Consider the following 23,969-nt stretch of genomic DNA (forward strand, 5'->3'; position numbering starts at 1 on the left):
TGACCTGGCTATGGTAAATAGTGCTGCAATGAACATTGGGGTGCATGTGTCTTTTTGAATTATGGTTTTCTCTGGGTATATGCCCAGTAGTGGGACTGCTGGATCATATGGTAATTCTATTTTTAGTTTTTTAAGGAACTCCATACTGTTCTCCATAGAGGCTATATCAATTTACATTCCCACCAACAGTGCAAGAGGGTTCCCTTTTCTCCACACCCTCTCCAGCATTTGTTGTTTGTAGATTTTCTGATGATGCCCATTCTAACTGGTGTGAGGTGATACCTCACTGTAGTTTTGATTTGCATTTCTCTAATAATTAGTGATGTTGAGCATCTTATCATGTGCTTCTTGGCCATCTGTATGTCTTCTTTGGAGAATGTCTATTTAGGTCTTCTGCCCATTTTTGGATTGGGTTGTTTGTTTCTTTAATATTGAGCTGCATGAGCTGTTTATATATTTTGGAGATTAATCCTTTGTAAACTGATTCATTTGCAAATATTTCCTCCCATTCTGTGGGTTGTCTTTTCATCTTGTTTATGGTTTCCTTTGCTGTGCAAAAGCTTTGAAGTTTCATTAGGTCCCATTTGTTTATTTTTGTTTTTATTTCCATTACTCTAGGTGGTGGATCAAAAAAGATCTTGCTGTGATTTATGTCAAAGAGTGTTCTTCCTATGTTTTCCTCTAAGAGTTTTATAGTGTCCGGTCTTACATTTAGGTCTCAAATCCATTTTGAGTTTATTTTTGTGTATGGTGTTAGGGAGTGTTCTAATTTCATTCTTTTACATGTAGCTGTCCAGTTTTCCCAGCATCACTTATTGAAGAGACTGTCTTTTCTCCATTGTATATCCTTGCCTCTTTTGTCATAGATTAGTTGACCATAGGTGTGGGGGTTTACCTCTGGGCTTTCTATCTTGTTCCATTGTTCTCTGTCTCTGTTTTTGTGCCAGTACCATATTGTCTTGATTACTGTAACTCTGTAGTATAGTCTGAAGTCAGGGAGTCTGATTCCTCCAGCTCCGCTTTTTTCCCTCAAGACTGCTTTGGCTATTTGGGGTCTTTTGTGTCTCCATACAAATTTTAAGATTTTTTCTTCTAGTTCTGTAAAAAATGCTATTGGTAATCTGATAGGGATTGCATTGAATCTGTAGATTGCTTTGGGTAGTATAATCATTTTCAAAATTTGGATTCTTCCAATCCAAGAACATGGTATATCTCTCCATCTGTTTGTATCATCTTTAATTTCTTTCATCAGTGTCTTATAGTTTTCTGCATACAGGTCTTTTGTCTCCCTAGGTAGGTTTATTCCTAGGTATTTTATTCTTTTTGTTGCAGTGGTAAATGGGAGTGTTTCCTTAATTTGTCTTTCAGATTTTTCATCATTAGTGTATAGTAATGCAAGAGACTTCTGTGCATTAATTTTGTATCCTGCAACTTTACCAAATTCATTGATTAGCTCTAGTAGTTTTCTGATGGCATTTTTAGGATTCTCTATATACAGTATCATGTCATCTGCAAACAGTGGCAGTTTTATTTCTTCTTTTCCAATTTGTATTCCTTTTATTTTTTTTTCTTCTCTGATTGCCGTGGCTAGGACTTGCAAAACTATGTTGAATAATAGTGGTGAGAGTGGACATCGTTGTCTTGTTCCTGATCTTACAGGAAATGCTTTAAGTTTTTCACCATTGAGAATGATGTTTGCTGTGGGTTTGTCATATATGGCCTTTATTATGTTGAGGTAGGTTCCCTCTATGCCCACTTTCTGGAGAGTTTTTTTTTATCATAAATGGGTGTTGAATTTTGTCAAAAGCTTTTTCTGCATCCTTTGAGATGATCATATATATATATTTTTTTTTGCGGTACACGGGCCTCTCATTGTTGTGGCCTCTCCCGTTGCGAATCTAGCACAGGCTCCAGACGTGCAGGCTCAGCGGCCATGGCTCACGGGCCCGGCCGCTCCGCGGGATGTGGGAACTTCCCGGACCCGGGCACGAACCCGCGTCCCCTGCATCAGCCGGCAGACTCTCAACCACTGCGCCACCAGGGAAGCCCTGATCATATGGTTTTTATTCTTCAATTTGTTAATATGGTGTATCACATTGATTGATTTGCATATATTGAAGAATCCTTGCATCCCTGGGATAAATCCCACTTGATCATGGTGTATGATACTTTTAATGTGTTGTTGGATTCTGTTTGCTAGTATTCTGTTGAGGATTTTTGCATCTATATTCATCAGTGATATTGGTCTGTAAGTTTCTTTTTTTCTAGTATCTGTGTCTGGTTTTGGTCAGGGTGATGGTGGCCTCATAGAATGGGTCTGAGAGTGTTCCTCCCTCTGCAATTCTTTGGAAGAGTTTGAGAAGGATGGGTGTTAGCTCTTCTCTAAATGTTTGATAGAATTCACCTGTGAAGCTATATGGTCCTGGACTTTTGTTTGTTGGAAGATTTTTAATCACAGTTTCAATTTCATTACTTGTGATTGGTCTGTTCATATTTTCTGCTTCCTCCTGGTTCAGTCTAGAAGGTTATACCTTTCTAAGAATTTGTCCATTTCTTCCAGGTTGTCCATTTTATTGGCATAGAGTTGGTTGTAGTAGTCTCTTAGGATGCTTTGTATTTCTACGGTGTCTGTTGTAACTTCTCCTTTTTCATTTCTAATTTTATTGATTTGACTCCTCTCCCTTTTTCTTGATTCTGGCTAATGGTTTATCAATTTTGTTTATCTTCTCAAAGAACCAGCTTTTAGTTTTATTGATCTTTGCTATTTTTTTCTTTGTTTCTATTTCATTTATTTCTGCTCTGATATTTATGAATTCTTCCCTTCTGCTAACTTTGGGTTTTGTTTGTTCTTCTGTCCCTAGTTCCTTTAGGTATAAGGTTAGGTTGTTTAGTTGAGATTTTTCTTGTTTCTTGAGGTAGGTTTGTATAGCTATAAAATTCCCTCTTAGAACTGCTTTTGCTGCATCCCATAGGTTTTGGATTGTTGTGCTTTCATTGTCATTTGTCTCTAGGTATTTTTTGATTTCCTCTTTGATTTCTTCAATGATTTCTTGGTTATTTAGTAACGTATTGTTTAGCCTACGTGTGTTCATGTTTTTTATGTTTTTTCCCTGTAATTGATTTCTAATCTCATAGCGTCGTGGTCAGAAAAGATGCTTGATATGATTTCAATTTTCTTAAATTTACTGATGCTTGATTTGTGACCCAAGATGTGATCTATCCTGGAGAATGTTCTGTGCATCCTTGAGAAGAAAGTGTAATCTGCTGTTGTTGGATGGAATGTCCTACAAATATCAATTAAATCTCTCTGGTCTATTGGGTCATTTAAAGCTTGTGTTTCCTTACTAATTTTCTGTTTGCATGATCTGTCCATTGGTGTAAGTGGGGTGTTAAAGTCTCCCACTATTACTGTGTTACTGTCGATTTCCTCTTTTATAGCTGTTAGCAGTTGCCTTATGTATTGAGGTGCTCCTATGTTGGGTGTACATATATTTATAATTGTTATATCTTCTTCTTGGATTGATCCCTTGATCATTATGTAGTGTCCTCCTGTGTCTCTTGTAACACTCTTTAAAGTCTATTTTATCTGTTATGAGTATTGCTACTCCAGCTTTCCTTTGATTTCCATTTGCATGGAATATCTTTTTCCATCCCCTCACTTTCAGTCTGTATGTGTCCCTAGGTCTGAAGTAGGTCTCTTGTAGACAGCATATATTTATGGGTCTTGTTTTTGTATCCATTCAGCGAGCCTGTGTCTTTTGGTTGGAGCATTTAATCCATTTACATTTAAGGTAATTATCTATACTATGTTCCTATGACCATTTTCTTAATTGTTTTGGGTTTGTTTTTGTAGGTCTTTTTCTTCCCTTGTGTTTCCCACTTAGAGAAGTTCCTTTAGCATTTGTTGTAGAGTTGGTTTGGTGGTGCTGAATTCTCTTAGCTTTTGCTTGTCTGTAAAGCTTTTGATTTCTCCATCGAATCTGAATGAGATCCTTGCTGGGTAGAGTAATCTTAGTTGTAGGTTCTTCCCTTTCATCACTTTAAATATGTCATGCCACTCCCTTCTGGCTTGTAGAGTTTCTGCTGAGAAATCAGCTGTTAACCTTATGGGAGTTCCCTTGTATGTTATTTGTTGTTTTTCCCTGGCTGCTTTCAATAATTTTTCTTTAATTTTTTCCAACTTGATTACTATGTGTCTCGGAGTGTTTCTCCATGGGTTTACCCTGTATGGGACTCTCTGTGCTTCCTGGACTTGGGTGGCTATTTCACTTCCCATGTTAGGGAAGTTTTCGACTATAATCTCTTCAAATATTTTTTCGAGTCCTTTCTCTCTCTCTTCTTCTGGGACCCCTATAATGTGAATGCTGTTGCGTTTAATGTTGTCCCAGAGGTCTCTTAGGCTGTCTTCATTTCTTTTCATTCTTTTTCTTTATTCTGTTCTGCAGCAGTGAATTCCACCATTCGTCTTCCACGTCACTTATGCGTTTTTCTGCCTCAGTTATTCTGCTATTGATTCCTTCTAGTGTAGTTTTCATTTCAGTTATTGTATTGTTCATCTCTGTTTGTTTGTTCTTTAATTCTTCTAGGTCTTTGTTAAACGTTTCTTAAATCTTCTTGATCTTTGCCTCCATTCTTTTTCCCAGGTCCTGGATCATCTTCACTATCATTATTCTGAATTTTTTTCTGGAAGGTTGCCTATCTCCACTTCGTTTAGCTGTTTTTCTGGGGTTTTATCTTGTTCCTTCATCTGGTACATAGCCCTCTGCCTTTTCATATTGTCTATCTTTCTGTGAATGTGTTTTTTGTTCCATAGGCTGCAGGATTGTAGTTCTTCTTGCTTCTGCTGTCTGCCCTCTGGTGGATGAGGCTATCTAAGAGGCTTGTGTAAGTTTCCTGATGGGAGGGACTGGTGGTGGGTAGAGCTGACTGTTGCTCTGGTGGGCACAGCTCAGGAAAACTTTGATCCGCTTGACTGCTGATAGGTGGGGCTGGGTTCCCTCCCTGTTGGTGTTTGGCCTGAGGCAACCCAACACTGGAGCCTACCTGGGCTCTTTGGTGGGGCTAATGACAGATTCTGGGAGGGCTCACGCCAAGGAGTACTTCCCAGAACTTCTGCTGCCAGTGTCCTCGTCCCCACGGTGAGCCACAGCCACCCCCCACCTCTGCAGGAGACCCTCCAACACTGGCAGGTAGGTCTGGTTCAGTCTTCCCTGCGGTTACTGCTCCTTCCCCTTGGTCCCGATGTGCACGCTACTTTGTGTGTGCCCTCCAAGAGTGGAGTCTCTGTTTCCCCCAGTCCTTTCAAAGTCCGGCAATTAAATCCCACTAGGCTTCAAAGTCTGATTCTCTAGGAATTCCTCCTCCCTTTGCTGGACCCCCAGATTGGGAAGCCTGACGTGGGGCTCTGAACCTTCACTCCAGTGGGTGGACTTCTGTGTTATAAGTGTTCTCCAGTCTGTGAGTCATCCACTCAGCAGTTATGGGATGTGATTTTACTATGATTTCGCCCCTCCTACCGTCTCATTGTGGCTTCTCCTTTGTCTTTGGATGTGGGGTATCTTTTTTGGTGAGTTCCAGTGTCTTTCTGTCGATGATTGTCCATCAGCTAGTTATGATTCTGGTGTTCTCACAAGAGGGAGTTGAGAGCATGTCTTTCTACTCCGCCATCTTGGTTCCTCCAGACTTACTACCCATGCAGTTTCATTCTTTTACATGTGGTTGTCCATTGTTCCCAACCATATTTATTGAAGAGAACATCCTTTCTCTATTAAGTATTCTTGGCCTCTTTGTTAAAAACTAATTGACCATATATGCATGGGTTTATTTCTGGGCTCTCTATTCTGTTCCATTGATCTACGTGTCTGTTTTTATGCCAACGCTATACTATTCTGATTACTATAGCTTTGGATTATACTTTGAAATCAGGAAGTGTGATTCCTCCAGCTTTGTTCTTTAAGATTGTTTTGGCTATTTGTGGTCCTATACAAATTTTAGGATCATTTTTTTCTATTTCTGTGAAAAATGCCACTGGAATTTTATAGACATTGCACTGAATAGACATTGCTTTCGGTAGTATGGACATTTTTTTTTTTTGCGGTATGCGGGCCTCTCACTGTTGTGGCTTCTCCCGCTGCAGAGCACAGGCTCCGGACGTGCAGGCCCAGCGGCCATGGCTCACGGGCCCAGCTGCTCCGTGGCACGTGGGATCCTCCTGGACCGGGGCATGAACCCGTGTCCCCTGCATTGGCAGGTGGACTCTCAACCACTGTGCCACCAGGGACGCCCAGTATGGACATTTTAACAATATTAACTCAATCCATGAACATGGAATATCTTTTCATTTATTTGTGTTCTCTTCAATTTTCTTTCATCAATGTCTTATAGTTTTCAGTAAACAGGTCTTTAATGTCCTTGATTTAACTTATACCTAGGTATCTGATTCTTTTTGATGCTATTGTAAATGATCTGTCTTCTTACTTTCTCTTTCTGATAGTTCATTGTTGGCGTAGAAAAACGCAACTGATTTTCATATACTGATTTTGTATCCTGCAACTTTACTGAATTCATTTATTCTAACTAGTTTTTCGATAGAGACTTTAGTGTTTAATGTCATCTACAAACAGTGGCAGTTTCACTTCTTCTTTTCCAATCTGAATGCTTTTTATTTCTTTTTCTTGCCTAATTGCTCTGGCTGGGACTTCCAGTACTGTGTTGATTAAAAGTGGTGACAGGGCTTCCCTGGTGGCGCAGTGGTTGAGAGTCCGCCTGCCGATGCAGGGGACGCGGGTTCGTGCCCCGGTCCAGGAAGATCCCACGTGCCGCGGAGCAGCTAGGCCCATGGGCCATGGCCACTGAGCCTGCGCGTCCGGAGCCTGTGCTCCGCAACAGGAGAGGCCACAACAGTGAGAGGCCCACGTACCGCAAAAAAAAAAAAAAAAAAAAAAAGTGGTGACAGTGAGCATCTTTCTTTTATTCCTGATCTTAAAGGAAAAGCTTTCAGTGTTTCATCATTGAGTATGATGTTAGTTGTGGGCTTGTCACATATGGCCTTTGTTATGTTGAGGTACATTTCCTCTATACCCAGTTTGTTGAGAGATTTTATCATGAATGGTGTTGAATTGTGTCAAATGCTTTTCCACATCTATTGAGATGATCACATGATTTTTATCCTTCTTTTTGTTAATACGGTGTATGATATTTATTGATTTGCAAATGTCAAACCATCTTTGCATCCCTGGAACAAATTTCATTTGATGATGGCATATGATCCTTCTAATGTATTGCTGAATCTGATTTGGTAATATTTTGTTGAGGATTTTTGCCATTTATGTTCATAAGAGATATTGGCCTATGATTTTCTTTTCCTTACAGTGTCTTTATCTGGCTTTAATGTCAGAGTAATGCTGGCCTCATAAAATGAATCTGGAAGCATTCCCTCCTCTTATGTGTTTTGGGAGAGTTTGAGAAAGATTGTATTAGTTCTTTAAATGTTTGGTAGAATTCACTACTGGAGTTTTCGGGACCTTAAATTTTTGTTGAATTTTATTTTATTTAATTTATCTTTTTGGCTGTGTTAGGCCTTCGTTGCTGTGCACCGGCTTTCTCTAGTTGCGGTGAGCAGGGGCTACTCTTCATTGCGGTGCGCAGGCTTCTCTTGTTGTGAAGCACAGGCTCTAGGTGTGCAGGCTTCAGTAGTTGTGGCTCAAGGGCTCAGTATTTGTGGCTCGCGGCCTCCAGAGCACAGGCTCAGTAGTTGTGGCGCACGGGCTTTGTTGCTCTGTGGCATGTGGGATCTTCCCGGACCAGGGCTCGAACCCATGTCCCCTGCACTGGCAGGCAGATTCTTGACCACTGCACCACTAGGGAAGCCCTGGAATTATTTTGTTGGGAGGTTTTTAATTATGATTCAGTCTCCTTGCTAGTAATCAGTCTGTTCAGATTTTTCTGTTTCTTTATGATTCAGTTTTGGTAAATTGGATATAAACTTATCCATTTCTTTTAGGTTTTGCAATTTGTTAGTGTATAATTTTTCATAGTAGTCTCTTACAATTCTTTGTATTTCTGTGATGTCAGTTATAATATCTCCTATTTCATTTATAATTCCACTGAAGTCCTCTCTCTTTTCATCTTAGTACGTCCAGCTAATGGTTTGTCTACTTTATCTTTTCAAAATACCAGCTATTAGTTTCATCGATCTTTTCTGTTGTCTTGTTAGTCTCTATTTCATTTATTTCTGCTCTGATCTTTGTTATTTCTGTTCTGATTTTTGTTATTTCCTCCCTTCTGCTAACTTTGGGCTTAGTTTGTTGTTTTTTTCTAGTCCCTTGAGGTGTAAAGTTAGTTTTTTAGTTGAGCTGTTTATTTCTTAATATATGTATGTATTTTTTTATCTTACATGTTATGTCTTACAAAACCTTACATGTTTCTTTTTTTTAATTTTTATTTTATATTGGATCATAGTTGATTAACAAGGTTGTTACTTTTGGGTGTACAGCAAAGTGATTCAGTTATACACTTAAATGTACATGTTTACTGCTATAAAATTCCCTCTTAGATATGCTTTTGCTGCATTCCATAGGTTTTGGTATGTTGTGTTTTTTTCCCCCTTGTCTTAAATGATATTTTTACATTTCTTATTTGATTTCTTCTTTGACACATTGGTTGCCAAGGAGCCTGTTGTTTAACCTGTACATATTTGTCAATTTTCTAGTTTTGGATATTGATTTTTAGTTTTATACCATTGTAATCGGAAAGGATGCTTCATATTTCAATCTTCTTAAATTTATTGACTTCTTTTGTGGCCTAACATATAATCTCTCCTGGAGAATGTTCCATGCGTGCTTGAGAAGTGTATGTATCCTGCTGCTGTTAGATGGAATGTTCTGTATATGTCTGTTACGGACATCTGACTTAATGTGCCATTTGAGTCCCGCCGTTTCCTTACTGATTTTGTTTTGATGATCTATTCATTGTTAAAAGTGAAGTCCTCTGTATTGCTGTTTACTTCACCTTACAGATCTACTAACATTTGTTTTATATATTTAAGTACTCCTAGGGTGGGTACCTAAATATTTACAGTTGTTGTATCCTTGTGATGAATTGACCAACTATAATTATATAATGACTTTCTTGATCTTGTTATAGTCTTTGGCTTAAAGTCTATTTTTTTCTGATATAAGAATAGGTAACCCCCCCCCGCTCTCTTTTGGTTTCCACTCGCATGAAACATCTTTCATTTTCCGTGTGTGTGTCCTTAAAGCTGAAGTGAGTCTCCTGTAGGCAGCAGAGAGTTGGGTCTTGTTTTTTTATCCATTCAGCTACTCTCTATCTTATGATTGGAGAATTGAGTCCATCTACATTTAAAGTAATTAATGATAGGAGTGAACTTATTACTACCATTTTGGTAATTGCTTCCTGGTTGATTTGTAATTCTTTTGTTCCTTTCTTGCTCTCTTCCTTTAGGATTTGATGACTTTCTGTAGTGGTATGTTTTGCTTCCTTTCTCTTTCTCCTTTGTGTATCCACTATAGGCTTTTGCCCTGTGGTTACCATGAGGCTTACATAAAACATCTTACATTTATAATAGTCTATTTTAAGGTGATAACTTAACGTTGAACACATACCAAAGGTCCTCCCCCCCCCATATTTTAAGTTTTTGATGTCACAATTTGCATCTTTTTACACTGTATGTCCATTAACAACTTATTGTAGTCATATTTATTTTTATAACGTTTGTCTTTTAACCTTCATACTAGATTTGTGATTTCTCTACCATCATTAGAGTAATAGAGTATTCTGAATTTAACTGTATACTTAACTTTATCAGTGAGTTTTATACTTTCATGTTTTCTTGTTACTAATTAGTGTCCTCTGGTTTCAGTTTGAAGAACTCCCTTTAATATTTCATGGAAGGTTGGTCTAATGGTGATGAACTCCTTCAGTTTTTGCTTGGAAAATACTCTTTCTCTCCTTCAATTCTGAAGGACAACTTTGGCAGGTAGAGTATTCTTGTTTGGCTGTTCTTTTTTCTCAGCACTTTGAATATAACATTGCACTCCCCTTTAGTATGCAAGATTTCTGCTGAAAAATCTGCTGAAAATCTTATGGAGGTTCCCTTGTCCATAACAAGTTGGTTTTCTCTTACTGTTCTTAAGATGCTTTCTTTGTAACTTGACAATTTAATTATAACATGTCTTGGTGTGGGTCTCCTTTGAGTTGTCTTACTTGAAACTCTCTGGGCTTCCTGGATCTGAATGTCTGTTTCCCAGGTTAGGGAAGTTTTCAGCCATTATTTCTTTGAATATTTCTTTTTCTTAAAAAAATATTTATTTTTTTGGCTGCACTGGGTCTTAGCTGTGGCACGTGGTATCTTCTTTGTTGTGGCATGTGGAACCTTCATTGCAGCATGCGGGATCTTTAGTTGCAGCATGTGAACTCTTAGTTGCAGCCTGCTAACTCTTAGTTGTGGAATGTGTCAACTCTTAGTTGTGGCATGTGGGATCTAGTTCCCTGACCAGGGATCGAACCCGGGCATCCTGCATTGGGAGCATGGAATCTTAGCCACTGAACCACCAGGGAAGTCCCCATTATTTCTATGAATAAGCTTTTTGCCCCTTTCTCTATCTCTTCTTCTTCTGGGGCCTTTATAATGTGTATATTGGTCTGTTTGTTGGTTCCCCAACATCCCTTAAGCTATCTAACTGCTTCACTTAAAAATTTTTCCTTTTTGCTCCTTTGATTGCATTCCACTGCCCTGTCTTTGAGCCTGCTAATCCTTTCTTCCCATTGATCTAGTCTGCTGTTGAACCCCTCCTGAATATTTCGTTTCAGTTATTGTATTCTTCAGCTCTGTGATTTGTTTGGTACTTAAAAATTTTTTCTATCTCTTTGTTGAAATTCTCACTTGGTTCATGCATTGTTCTCCTGACCTCAGTAAGCACACCTTTATGACCATTATTTTTAACCCTCTATCAGGTTAATTACTTATCTCTGCTTCATTAAGATCTGTTTTTGGATGTTTATCCTGTCTTTTTCTTTGGAACATATTCCTCTGTTTCTTTATTTTCCTTGCCTTTCTGTGTTGGTTTCTGCTTATTAGATAAAACCGTCATCCATCTCAGCCTTGATAGAATGGTCTTGTGTAAGGGATGAACCTTATTGATCAGTCCAGCCCAAGATCTTAGTTGCCTCATAAGCTTTTGTGACTTTCTAAGCCTTCTTCTTTGTTCTTAGTGGCTCCCAGTAGTGGAGGGTGTGTTAAGACCCATTAGTGTCCCAAAGGGGAGGATCACAGCCAACACCTAGATGTAGGCTGATTAGAAGCTGGACCCTCACTAGCAGCACCTTCCAGGGAGAAACTGGGAGATGGGTGTTTTTGCCTGCTTCCTCTGTGCTGGGTCTAGGTGTACAGCTGTCAGGGTGAGGGTGCTCCTGCACCCGTTATGTTTTGGGGGCTCATCTCTCTGGTAAGAATCTTAAAAGTTGGGAATGCTAGATGTGGGGTTCAAGTCCTTTGCTCCTCAAGGAGAAGCTAGGAATTGGGGATTCCCTTCTGATTGTATGGTGCTGTGTTGGGGGTGGGGTTTATGGTGAGAGTGTTTCTCAGACTTTCCTACTCATTTGATGATATTTTCCCATTCCTCTGATGTGTAGGAGTTGGTCAGTTACTTTCTCAATCTCTTTCAGAGGGAACTGCTCTGTGTGCAGCTGTACATTTGGGGCATCTGTGGGAGGAGGCGAGCTCAGAAGCCTCCTATGTCTCCATTTTGGTCAACTCTATGGAATAAGTGATGTTTTTCCAATTCCTGATATTGTATACATAAGCATTTTTTTTTCTTTTTGGACATTTTTAAGATTGTCTATTTATACTATTCTGAAAATTCATGATTGTATATCTTGGTGCAGTTTTTTTTCATTCACTGTGCTGGATTCTTGATTCCTATTTTTTTTTTAAACAGCTTTATTTAGACATAATTCACATAACATACAATTCACCCATTTAAGGCGAGCAATTCAATAGTTCTTAGTATGTTTACAAATATGAACAATCATCACCACAGTCAATTTCAGAACACTTATGTCACCTCAAAAAGAAACTCTGTATTCAAGACCTATCATCACTTACGCCCCATCCATCACACGCAGCCCTAAAGAACCACTAATCTTTCTGTCTCTAGAGATTTGCCTATTTTGTACTTTTCATATAAATGTAATCATAAAATATGTACTCTTTTGTGACTGGCTTCTTTCATTTAGCATGATGTTTTCAAGGTTCATCCATGCTGCAGCATGTTACCTGTACTTTATTCCTTTTTATGGCCAAATAATACTCCGTGTGGATATACCACTTTAAAACAATCCACTAATCAGCTGATGGACATTTTTGACTATTATGACTATGTAAATTCATGTACATGTTTTTGTGTGGACTTATATGTTCATTTTCCTTGGGTATATACTTAGGGAGTTGAATTGCTGGGTCATATGGTAACTTGATGTGTAGCAATTTAGGAACTGACAGACTATCTGCCAAAGTGGCTGCATCATTTTACACTGCTATTAACAGTGTATGAGGGTTCCAAATTTTCCACATCCTCACCAACACTTAATCTGACTTTTTGATTCTAACCATCCTAGTGGGTATGAAGTTTTTTATAGTTTTGATTTGCATTTTCCTGATAACTAATGGTGTTGACATCTTTTATGTGCATATTAGCCATTTGACTATCTTCTTTGGAGAAATCTCTATGTAGATACTTTGTCCATCTTTTAAATTGGGCTATTTGTGCCGTAATTATTAAGTTGTTGAGTTCCTTATATAGTCTAGATATAAATCTTTTATCAGATATATAATTTGTAAATATTTTCCTCCATTCTGTGATCTTTTCACTTTCTTAATAGTATCCTTTGAAGCACATTTTAAATTTTGACTGAATCTAATTTATCTACTTATCTATTTTTTATTGTTGTTGGTTGTGTTTTTGATGCATATCTAAGAATACTTTCCCAAATCCAAGGTTACAAAGATTTACCTCTGTGTTTTCTAAGAATTTTATAGTTTTCGTTCTTCCATTTAGCTATCTGATCCATAATGAGTTAATTTTTTTTATATGGTTTGAGGTAAGGGTCCAATTTCATTTTTTCCATGTGGCTAGCCAGCTGTCCCAGTACCATTTGTTGAAAAGACAATTCTTTCCCCATTTAATGGTCTTGACACTCTTGTTGAAAATCAGCTGACCATAAACACATGGGTTTATTTCTAGACTATCAATTCTATTCCATTTATTTATATGTCTATCCTTATGCCAGTACTAAAATGACTTGATTACTCTGGCTTATAGTAAGTTTTAAAATAGCAAAGTGTGAATCCTATTTTTTTCTTTTTCAAGATTCTTTTGGTTATTCTGGGTCCCTTGTAATTTCACAGTAATTTTATAATCAGCTTTTCAATTTCTACAAAGAAGCCAGCCATGATTCTGACAGGGATTGCATTGAATCAAGAACATGGGGTTTTTTCCATTTATTTAGATCTTCTTTAGTTTCTTCCAACAATGTTTTGTAGTTTCCAGAGTTGTTTTACACTCCTTTAGTTAAATTTATCCCTAAGTATTTTATTCTTATCAACGCTATTATAAATGGAATTTTTTCTTAATTTTATTTATTTATTATTGGTCTTCTGGCCATGCTGTGTGGCTTGCAGGATCTTAGTTCCTTGACCAGGGATCGAACCCAGGCCCCAGCAGTGAAAGCACAGAGTCCTAACCACTGGACCACCAGGGAATTCCCTTAATTTTACTTTTCGATTGTTCATTGCAAGTATATAAAAGTACAATTGACTTTTATATAATGATCGTGTATCCTGCAATCTGTCTGAATTTATTTATTATTTCTAATAGTTTCTTAGAGGATTCTTTAGGATTTTTTTTTTTGCAGTACACAGGCCTCTCACTGTCGTGGCCCCTCCCGTCGTGGAGCACAGGCTCCGGATGCACAGGCCCAGCGGCCATGGCTCACGGGCCTAGCCGCTCCGCAGCATGTGGGATCCTCCCAGACCGGGGCACAAACCCACGTCCCCTGCATTGGCAGGCGGACCCTCAACCACTGCGCCACCAGGGAAGCCCTAGGATTTTTTTACATACTAGATCATGTCATCTGTGAATAAAGATAGTTTTACTTCTTCCTTTCCAATTTGGAACCCTTATATATTTTTTTCCTGCCTAATTGTTCAGGCCACATAGGTAGTAAGAGACAGACCTCAAATTTCAACTTGTGTCTGTTTAAAATCCATGTTCTTTTCATTATAACCTGCTAGCTAACCTTGGTGTTGGGGAGAGAGATGAAAAATAAGAATGGAAAGGTAGATTGGAGACCATTCTGTAAGTGAAGCTAAGAATAAAAAGCTAAAGATTGGATTTTTATTTAGTAGGTAGTGAATAACCAAAGGGATGACTTGGTTATTCTAAGGAAGTGTTGCTTTAAGAAGAGAAATCTGTTAACAATGTACCCAATGAATTGGAGGAATAATTTAAAAGGAAAGAAAGCTAGTTAAGAGCTCTTACCTGCCCAATAGCAGCTGTATGGCTCTGGTATCAGCTTTTGTGTCATGTTTCCAAAATGTATTCTCAGTTGGAGGGAGGAGGTGATCTTCAATGTGGTCTTTAAATTGATTCCTAGACAAGGCTTTGATTCTAAGGAATGAAAAAAAAATACTTTTTCAGTGGCTAACATATGGGAAAAATCTAAATCAGAATTAATTGAACATGGAATATTAACATACTTCAGCCTTCACCTTAAATATACATAAAACTTCACAATTTACAAAGCCCTTTCCTATATTAGAATCTCATTTCATTTATGTAAGAGAGGGAGGAGAGAATATACCCATTTTTTATATAAGCATGCTGGTTCAGAAAGAGTTAAGAATTTAGCCATTTACATATTTAGCAAGTGTCAGTGCTAGGTCTAGATTTTGGGTATCTTAGCTCCTAGTTTAGGCTTCTTTTCTACCACATTAAGAATTACTTGTTCAACATTTCCAAGATTATTAAGTCCATATCTTGACAAAAAACATATGCTAACAACTACCAAGAAATTAACTATTGGGGTTCACGTTTATCCAGTAACTTACTGTGTAGATGCTCTAAGAAAATCTTCATTCATAGAAGGATGAACTTCTTCCAACAACATGCTAGTATCTGGGCTTGATTTCATTGCAGAAATCACCATGGCATTACGCAGTTTATTGCCTTGTTCTAACAGAGCTGAAGAGGGCAAAACAAAACACAGAAAATCTAAAATCCAACAGAAATACTTGAAACATTTAGCACCTTTCCTTCTCTCACAGGACTTACCATAGTGTACTATAAATGCTTACTTGTCTGCCTTCCCCACTAGCTTGAGAATCCCTTGAGGAAATTCACCTTACAAATGTTTACTGAGCTTCTATCACGTGGACCGTTTTAGATGTTGGCATTACAGCAGTGAATGAAGTCTCCATTATGTAGAGACTGACCGCCTTTACTGGAGTCATTATATACATGCATTGACTCTTCCAACTGGTGTTTGCACATAATAAATTTAGTAATAGCTACATAATATATTATTTTTGTATCTAGCTATCTTACTGAATTCTCTTATTTGTAACAGTTTTAATGTCATTATTATTTAAGGAACACTAACAACTATATCAGCTAAACTGTTAGGAGTCATAGTGATAATCTAGTCCAAATGTATACTTTTATGGATGAAGAAAAGAATACCAAAACATTTCTATGACTTGTCTAAGATCATACATCAGGTTAACAGAAAAGTCAGGATAAAGTCTTTAAACTTTCTGATAGGTAAAATTTCTCTCATCCCTAAGCAACAACAATTACAGAGGATAACATTTATTGAACCCTTACCACTTCCGGGGCACTACTCTAAGTATGTTATGTATAGGAACTCATTTAATCCTCCCAACAATCCTCTGAAATAGGTACTATCATTTCCTTCATTTTCCAGATGACAAAGCTGAGGCACAGAGGATATGTAACTTGCCCAAGTTATGCATGCGGTATAACCAGGATGACTCTACATCCTATGATTTAACCACTATACATATATGACCCCACTTTTTCTTAGACTTCTTTTTAAAAGCTTAGGACTAGTGGTATTATTTCAAGGAACACTGGGAAGAATTATTATTTTCTTGAGGTTCCACAGTTGCTTAGGATGTAGGTAAGACTAGATACCAAATGCCTGTCCATCTTGGTCTAGAGTTTTATAGCTTCTAAAAATAAAGAAGACATGGCAGTCAGGCCAAGAAAATAATAAGCCAAACAGATCCATAAACATTCAACATTTGTTAGCATAAAGAGTTCAAAATATAGCTTAAAAACTCAAAACCCCAAATCCGAAAAACACTGAAATATTGTATGTTCAATGTGTTATGTGAAAGTATAAGTAAAAGAAAAATAAAGATCACCATCTGTGGTAGGCAGAATTCTACACTTGATCTTAGCCAAAAGGCCAAAAAGTGATGTAGGCAGAATTCTAAGATAGCTCCCCCCAAATTTCCAGCCACTGGTATACAAATACCTTCTCCCAGTGATTCAGTCATCTAGGTATTGCCATAAAGGGATTTTACAGATGTAATTATGGTTCCAAATCAGTCTACCTCAAGACTGGGAGATTACCTTGGTGGTCCCAAACCTTTATAAAGCAGAGTTTTTTCTGGCTGTTTGCAGGATATGAACTCAAGAGATTTAAAGCATGAGAAGGATGTAATGTTTCATTGCTGTCTTGAAGATGGAGAGGACCAGGTGGCAAGAAATGCATGTGGCCTTACGGCCTTTAGGAGCTGAGAGTGGACACTGGCTGACCGCCAGCAAGGAAATGGGACCGCAGTCCTACTACTGCAAGGAACTGGATTCTGTCAATAAGAATGAACTTGGAAGTGAATTTTCCCTCAGAGCTTCCAGATGAGAATTTAGCTTGGCTGACACCTTGATTGTAGCCTATGATACCCTAAGCAGAAAACCCAACCATAACTTGCTGGACTTCAGATCCACAGAACTGTGACTAATAACTGGGTATTCTTTTAAGCCATTAAGTTTGTGGTTACTTGTTATGCAGCAATAGAAAACTAATATTCCCATTAATGCCACTACCCACAAATACTGATTAACATTTTGATATATTCTGGATAGGTTTTTTTTGTGTGTGTGTGGCTACGCTGGGTCTTCGTTGCTGTGCACGGGCTTTCTCTAGTTGCAGCGAGCGGGGGCTACTCTTCGTTGTGGTGCACGGGCTTCTAATTGTGGTGGCTTCTCTGTGTGGAACACAGGCTCTAGGTGTGCGGGCTTCAGTAGCTGTGGCTCGCAGGCTCTAGAGCGCAGGCTCAGTGGTTGTGGCGAACAGGCTTAACTGCTCCGCGGCATGTGGGATCTTCCCGGACCAGGGCTTGGACCTGTGTCCCCTGCATTGGCAGGCAGATTCTTAACCACTGCACCACCAGGGAAGTCCCCCGGATAGTTTTTAATCTATGCATACATACATCTATATATGTATGTGTGTGTGTATATATATAAATTTTTTCTTTTGCAAAAATGGTATATTATGTATACAGTTTTTTTGAATTTTTATTTTTTTATACAGCAGGTTCTTTATTAGTTATCTATTTTATACATATTAGTGTATACATGTCAATTCCAATCGCCCAATTCATCACACCACCACCCCCACTTTCCCCCCTTCGTGTCCATACGTTTGTTCTCTACATCTGTGTCTCTACTTCTGCCTTGCAAACCAGTTCATCTGTACCATTTTTCTAGATTCCACGTATATGCATTAATATATGATATTTGTTTTTCTCTTTCTGACTTACCTCACTCTGTATGACAGTCTCTAGGTCCCTCCACATCTCTACAAATGACCCAATTATGTATACTGTTTTATAACTGCTTTTTCACTTAATAATATGAATTAACTTTTTCTATGTAAATAATGGCTATATAAGTATGTATTTTTGTTTTTACTTATTTAAAAAAAATCTCTTTGGGATTCAGTCAGAAAATGGCTGTCTTGTTTATTCAGTGAGAAAGGGTGAGGAAAACATGGTCTGCTAGCATTGAAAATTTGGTTAAGGAAGCTTGCTATGTGACAGGAAGCCCTCCTCCTTTTAGTTTCTAGTTAATACTTGGCTTAATTTGATATGGTTTAAAGTTCTTTAATGAGGTGGGCACACTCAATAAATGCTTTATGAATAAAGTAGTTAATGACAAGCAGTGTCAATAATAAATTTCATTTGATTTCAGGGCCATGTAGAAAAACAGTTTTTCTACTGATACCCAAAATGTCCCTAGAGATATTTGGTACTTGGTACTTTATAATCTAACCACACACAACTATATTTAATTCCTTAAACACAATACTTCCTTTGTGCTCTCAAAGTTCTGCGTATCTGATTCCATCAAAGAATTACCATGCAGTATTAAAATTGTCTATCTCGCCCAAACAACTTTGAGACGAGAGATTGGCTTTTGTTGGTCTTTGTATGCTCGGTACCTAGTATATATCAGGAATTTGATTAATGTTTCAATAAATACTTCCACTGTTGCATATATCATACAAAATTGTACTGTATCTGCTTTAGAGTCTGTTTCCTTTACTACAATGCATTCATTAAGTCAGGGACTATCTTATTTATCACTGTAACCCCAATACTCAAAACAATGGTTGACACAAAATAGGCACTCAAAAGATATCTGCTGAATTGAACTGAGCTTAAAGTTTTCATCCCTGCTAAATAAAATTTCCCTGGGAATAGCAATATTTTAAGAGTGACTTAATTAGTCATTAACATTTGAATAGGAATAGGTACTTAAGATACTTTACAATAGCAGGTTTTTAAAAAGAAATAAACATTGCAGACAACAAGTAGGACAAATCTGAGCAAGGGTGGTCTATTCATTGGCCTCCAAGTGGTTTCTTCCTTGAAACAGACATTCTTAGAATAGTTTCTCTAAAGTCTAAGTCATGGCAACAATACCACCTTAACTCCCCTTCTTAAGAGGAAGCTGGTTCCACACTAAAAGAGCTGTCATGGCATCTTCCTGCACCTCAACTCAATAATTATTTTTTAACACAAGGGAAGGGCACTTAGCTGAGTTCATGACAAATGTTTCCCTTGTTTATTTCCTACATGCCATGGGCACAGCCCCTGCTAAACAGGGAGGTACACAGCTTTTGGTTTTTGTTCCTACTCCTTGTTATCTATTCTAAACCCCAACTCTTAACAAACTTATGGTTATCAGTGGGGGAAGGATAGGGAGAAGGGAGAGTTAGGGAGTTTGGGATTGAAATGTACACACTGCTATATTTAAAATGGGTAACTAACAAGGACCTACTGTATAGCACAGGGAACTCTGCTCAATGTTATGTGGCAGCCTGGATGGGAGGGGAGTTTGGGGGAGAATGGATACATGTATACGTATGGCTGAGTTCCTTTGCTGTGCACCCGAAACTATCACAACATTGTTAATTGGCTATGTTCCAATATAAAATAAAAAGTTAAAAACAAAAAACAAGAAAACCGCCAACTCTTATAAGCAGGATGTGTAGTGTTTCATAAATTCTAGCTCGATGACTAATTCAGCTCTGTCCCCCCCCCTTACTGGTATGATGTCAGTATAATAAAGACCAGGAAGATAATTACGTTTATGTATTTGTTATAAACCTCCATGACTAGCTTTAGACCTACTTACTAAAATGACCCACTTAATCTTAGTGCTCCACGGTCTTGTGGTTGGAAGGGATCTTTAAAGATCACATCTGTCTACTTGATGATTTAATCCCATCTGTAGGAGTCCCATGACAAGGTTATCCAGCCCATACTTGACGATTCCCAGTGATACAGAATTCACTATCTCTTGAAGCTATCCCTTCCCACTTTTGCAAGGAAGAACTATTAACCCAGACTGAGTCACAATCTGTCTTGTTTTATCTTTAAACCCAAAGATCCTAGTACATCTTATGGAAGAAATTTGCACATTGGCAGCCCATGGGTTGCACCTGGCATATTTTATTTGGCTTGAACAGTTGGCCAGCATAGTCTCGATTTTTAAAAAAAGCAGGCCTAGGTAAACAAGGAACCTACAGTAGGATGAAGCAAAGGACTTTGCTGTACAGTTTAAGATAATGATGAACTGGAGCTGAGAAACAGCTGTCCCGTTTGATAGGGCAGAAGCTCCCTAACTGTGAGCCTGTGTCTTCATTTTAAAATGGGGATAACAATCCCAACCTCACTTGGTTTTTGTGTATAAGACACTTGGCATAGTAGGTAGCACATAATGAATGGTAAGTAAATGGTAGCTGTTTTCTTGAGGCTAAATATCTCTTGGTGGTCCCTTCCCCAGTCTAGGTACTCTCCTTAGAAGGAACTCATCTTCTATAGATCTTTAATATTAACTTCTTAAAGAAGACTTCCTTTGGAACTTCCCTGGTGACACAGTGGTTAAGAATCTGCCTGCCAATGCAGGGGACACAGGATTGAGCCCTGGTCTGGGAAGATCCCATATACCGCGGGGCAACTAAGCCCGTGTGCTGCAACTACTGAGCCTGTGCTCTAGATCCCGTGAGGCACAACTACGGAGCCCATGTGCCACAACTACTGAAGCCTGTGCACCTAGAGGCTGTGCTCTGAAACAACAGAAGCCAATGCAATGAGAAGCCCACGCACCGCAACGAAGAGTAGTCCCCCGCTCGCCACAACTGGAGAAAGCCGACACACAGCAACGAACACCCAATGCAGCAAGAACAACAACAAAAAAAAAAGTTAAAAAAATTAAAAACTCCCATTTACCATTGCAACAAAAAGAATAAAATATCTAGGAATAAACCTACCTGAGGAGACAAAAGGCCTGTATGCAGAAAATTATAAGACACTGATGAAAGAGATTAAAGATGACACAAATAGATGGAGAGATATACCATGTTCTTGGATTGGAAGAATCAACATTGTGAAAATGACTATATTTCCAAAAGCAATCTACAGATTCAATGCAATCCCTATCAAACTACCACTGGCATTTTTCACAGAACTAGAACAAAAAATTTCACAATTTGTATGGAAACACAAAAGACCCCAAATAGCCAAAGCAATCTTGAGAAAGAAAAACGGAGCTGGAGGAATCAGGCTCCCTGACTTCAGACTATACCACAAAGCTACAGTCATCAAGACAGTATGGTACTGACACACACAAAAAAATAGATCAATGGAACAGGACAGAAAGCCCAGAGATAAACCCATGCACATATGGTCACCTTATCTTTGATAAAGGAGGCAAGACTATACAGTGGAGAAAAGACTGCCTCTTCAATAAGTGGTGCTGGGAAAACTGGACAGCTACATGTAAAAGAATGAAATTAGAACACTCCCTAACACCATACAGAAAAATAAACTCAAAATGGATTAAAGACCTAAATGTAAGGCCAGACACTATAAAACTCATAGAGAAAAACATAGGCAGAACACTCTTTGACATAAATCACAGCAAGATCCTTTTTGACCCACCTCCTAGAGAAATGGAAATAAAAACAAAAATAAACAAATGGGACCTAATGAAACGTCAAAGCTTTTGCACAGCAAAGGAAATAATAAACAAGATGAAAAGACTACCCTCAGAATGGGAGAAAATATTTGCAAATGAAGAAATTGACAAAGAATTAATCTCCAAAATTTACAAGCAGCTCATGCAGTTTAGTATCAAAAAAACAAACAACCCAATCCAGAAATGGGCAGAAGACCTAAACAGACATTTCTCCGAAGAAGATATACAGATTGCCAACAAACACATGAAAGCATGCTCAACATCATTAATCATTAGAGAAATGCAAATCAAAACTACAATGAGATATCATCTCATACCGGTCAGAATGGCCATCATCAAAAAAATCTACAAACAATAAATGCTGGAGAGGGTGTGGAGAAAAGGGAACACTCTTGCACTGTTGGTAGGAATGTAAATTGATACAGCCACTATGGAGAACAGTATGGAGGTTCCTTAAAAAACTAATAATAGAACTACCATACGACCCAGCAGTCCCACTACTGGGCATATACCCTGAGAAAACCATAATTCAAAAAGAGTCATGTACCACAATGTTCACTGTAGCTCTATTTACAATAGCCAGGACATGGAAGCAACCTAGTGTCCATTGACAGATGAATGGATAAAGAAGATGTGGCACATATACACAATGGAATATTACTCAGCCATAAAAAGAAACAAAATTGAGTTACTTGTAGTGAGGTGGATGGACATAGAGTCTGTCATACAGAGTGAAGTAAGTCAGAAAGAGAAAAACAAATACTATATGCTAACACATATATATGGAATCTAAGAAAAAAAAAGGTCATGAAGAACCTAGGGGCAAGACGGGAATAAAGACACAGACCTACTAGATAATGGACTTGAGGACACGGGGAGGGGGAAGGGTAAGCTGGCACAAAGTGAGAGAGTGGCATGGACATATATACACTACCAAATGTAAAATAGATAGCTAGTGGGAAGCAGCCGCATAGCACAGGGAGATCAGCTTGGTGCTTTGTGACCACCTAGAGGGGTGGGATAGGGAGGGTGGGAGGGAGGGAGACGCAAGAGGAAAGAGATATGGGGACATATGTATATGTATAACTGATTCACTTTGTTATAAAGCAGAAACTAACACACAATTGTAAAGCAATTATACTCCAATAAAGATTTTAAAAAAAAAGAACTCTAAGTCAAAAGCAAAAAAATAAAAAAACTTATAAAAATAAAAAAAATTAAAAAAGAAAGAAGCCTTCCTTTGCCAACATACATAAAACAGCATTCTATCCTCTCTTCTTCCTTGCTTCATTTTTTTCCCATTGCCATTATCACTATCTAACACTACATACTTACTTATTTATCTAATTTATCATTGGTATTCCTACTAGAATATAAGATCCGTAGGGGAGGATTTTGTGCCTTTTTAAAAAATAAATTTAAATTGCTATATTCTTAACACCTCGAAGACTGCCAGACATTTAGTAAGTGCTGAATAAATAACTGCTTAATGAGTAAACAAATATTTTATCAAAGTCTGCTGCCCAGGTCTACACAAAATACTCCAGGTGTGAGAATGACAAGTGCTGAGTATAGTCAGGCAATTTTCTTTCTTGTTAATGTAGCCTAGGGTTGCATTAAAGTCTAAAATTAATATAGGGACTTCTCTGGTGGTGCAGTGGTTAAGAATCTGCCTGCCAATGCAGGGGACACGGGTTTGACTCCTGGTCCGGGAAGTTCCCACATGCCGCGGAGCAACTAAACCTGTGCACCACAACTACTGAGCCTGCACTCTAGAGCATGCCATCTACAACTACTGAAGCCCATGCGCCTAGAGCCCGCGCTCCGCAACAAGAGAAGCCACTGCAATGAGAAGACTGCGCACCACAATGAAGAGCAGTCCCTGCTCACCACGACTAGAGAAAGCCCATGCGCAACAACGAAGACCCAATGCATGCAAAAACAAAAAAGTAAAAAAATAAATAAAAAAAATAAAATTAACGTACCATAATCAGAGTATATTTTTTAAACTAGGGGATCATAGACATTTTAGTTGAAAAAATATTAACACAATGTCTTTCTTCATTAAAAAAAATCCTTACTAATGTAAATTTTGTATCCACGTAGTTTTTTTTTTTGTCTTTAAACTAGAATTTATTGGTATACAAAACTCCATTTCATAGATAAAGTGGCACATCTTTGCAGCTTCTATTGCACCAAGTATTGAAGATTAAAAACACACAAAAAGAAACATTTGGTTTTGAAAACACTGCAAATAGCCAAGTACAGTACTTTGGTAAATAAAAAATAAAATGGTTCAGAGTAACACAATCTGAGGAAAGAAACATCCTGGAGGAAATGAACTATGGACATCAGACAATGGTCGCATTACCCCTGTCC

The 23,969-nt window shown here is 38.2% G+C and overlaps 1 protein-coding gene across 2 annotated transcripts in view; it reads right to left on the reverse strand.

Annotated features, from left to right (window-relative positions):
* Positions 1-23,969, reverse strand: part of C2CD3 (C2 domain containing 3 centriole elongation regulator) — a 128,428-nt gene that overhangs the window by 90,979 nt on the left and 13,480 nt on the right. For both annotated transcript variants that reach the window (XM_030836095.2, XM_030836098.2), the window contains exons 6-7: positions 15,128-15,260; positions 14,559-14,687 (exon numbers count right to left, since the gene is read on the reverse strand). In XM_030836095.2, coding sequence (XP_030691955.1) covers positions 14,559-14,687; positions 15,128-15,260 — 262 coding nt within the window. The remainder of the gene's footprint in view (positions 1-14,558; positions 14,688-15,127; positions 15,261-23,969) is intronic.

This window comes from Globicephala melas, chromosome 8 (genome assembly GCF_963455315.2).
Source record: "Globicephala melas chromosome 8, mGloMel1.2, whole genome shotgun sequence".
Taxonomy (NCBI): Eukaryota; Metazoa; Chordata; class Mammalia; order Artiodactyla; family Delphinidae; genus Globicephala; species Globicephala melas.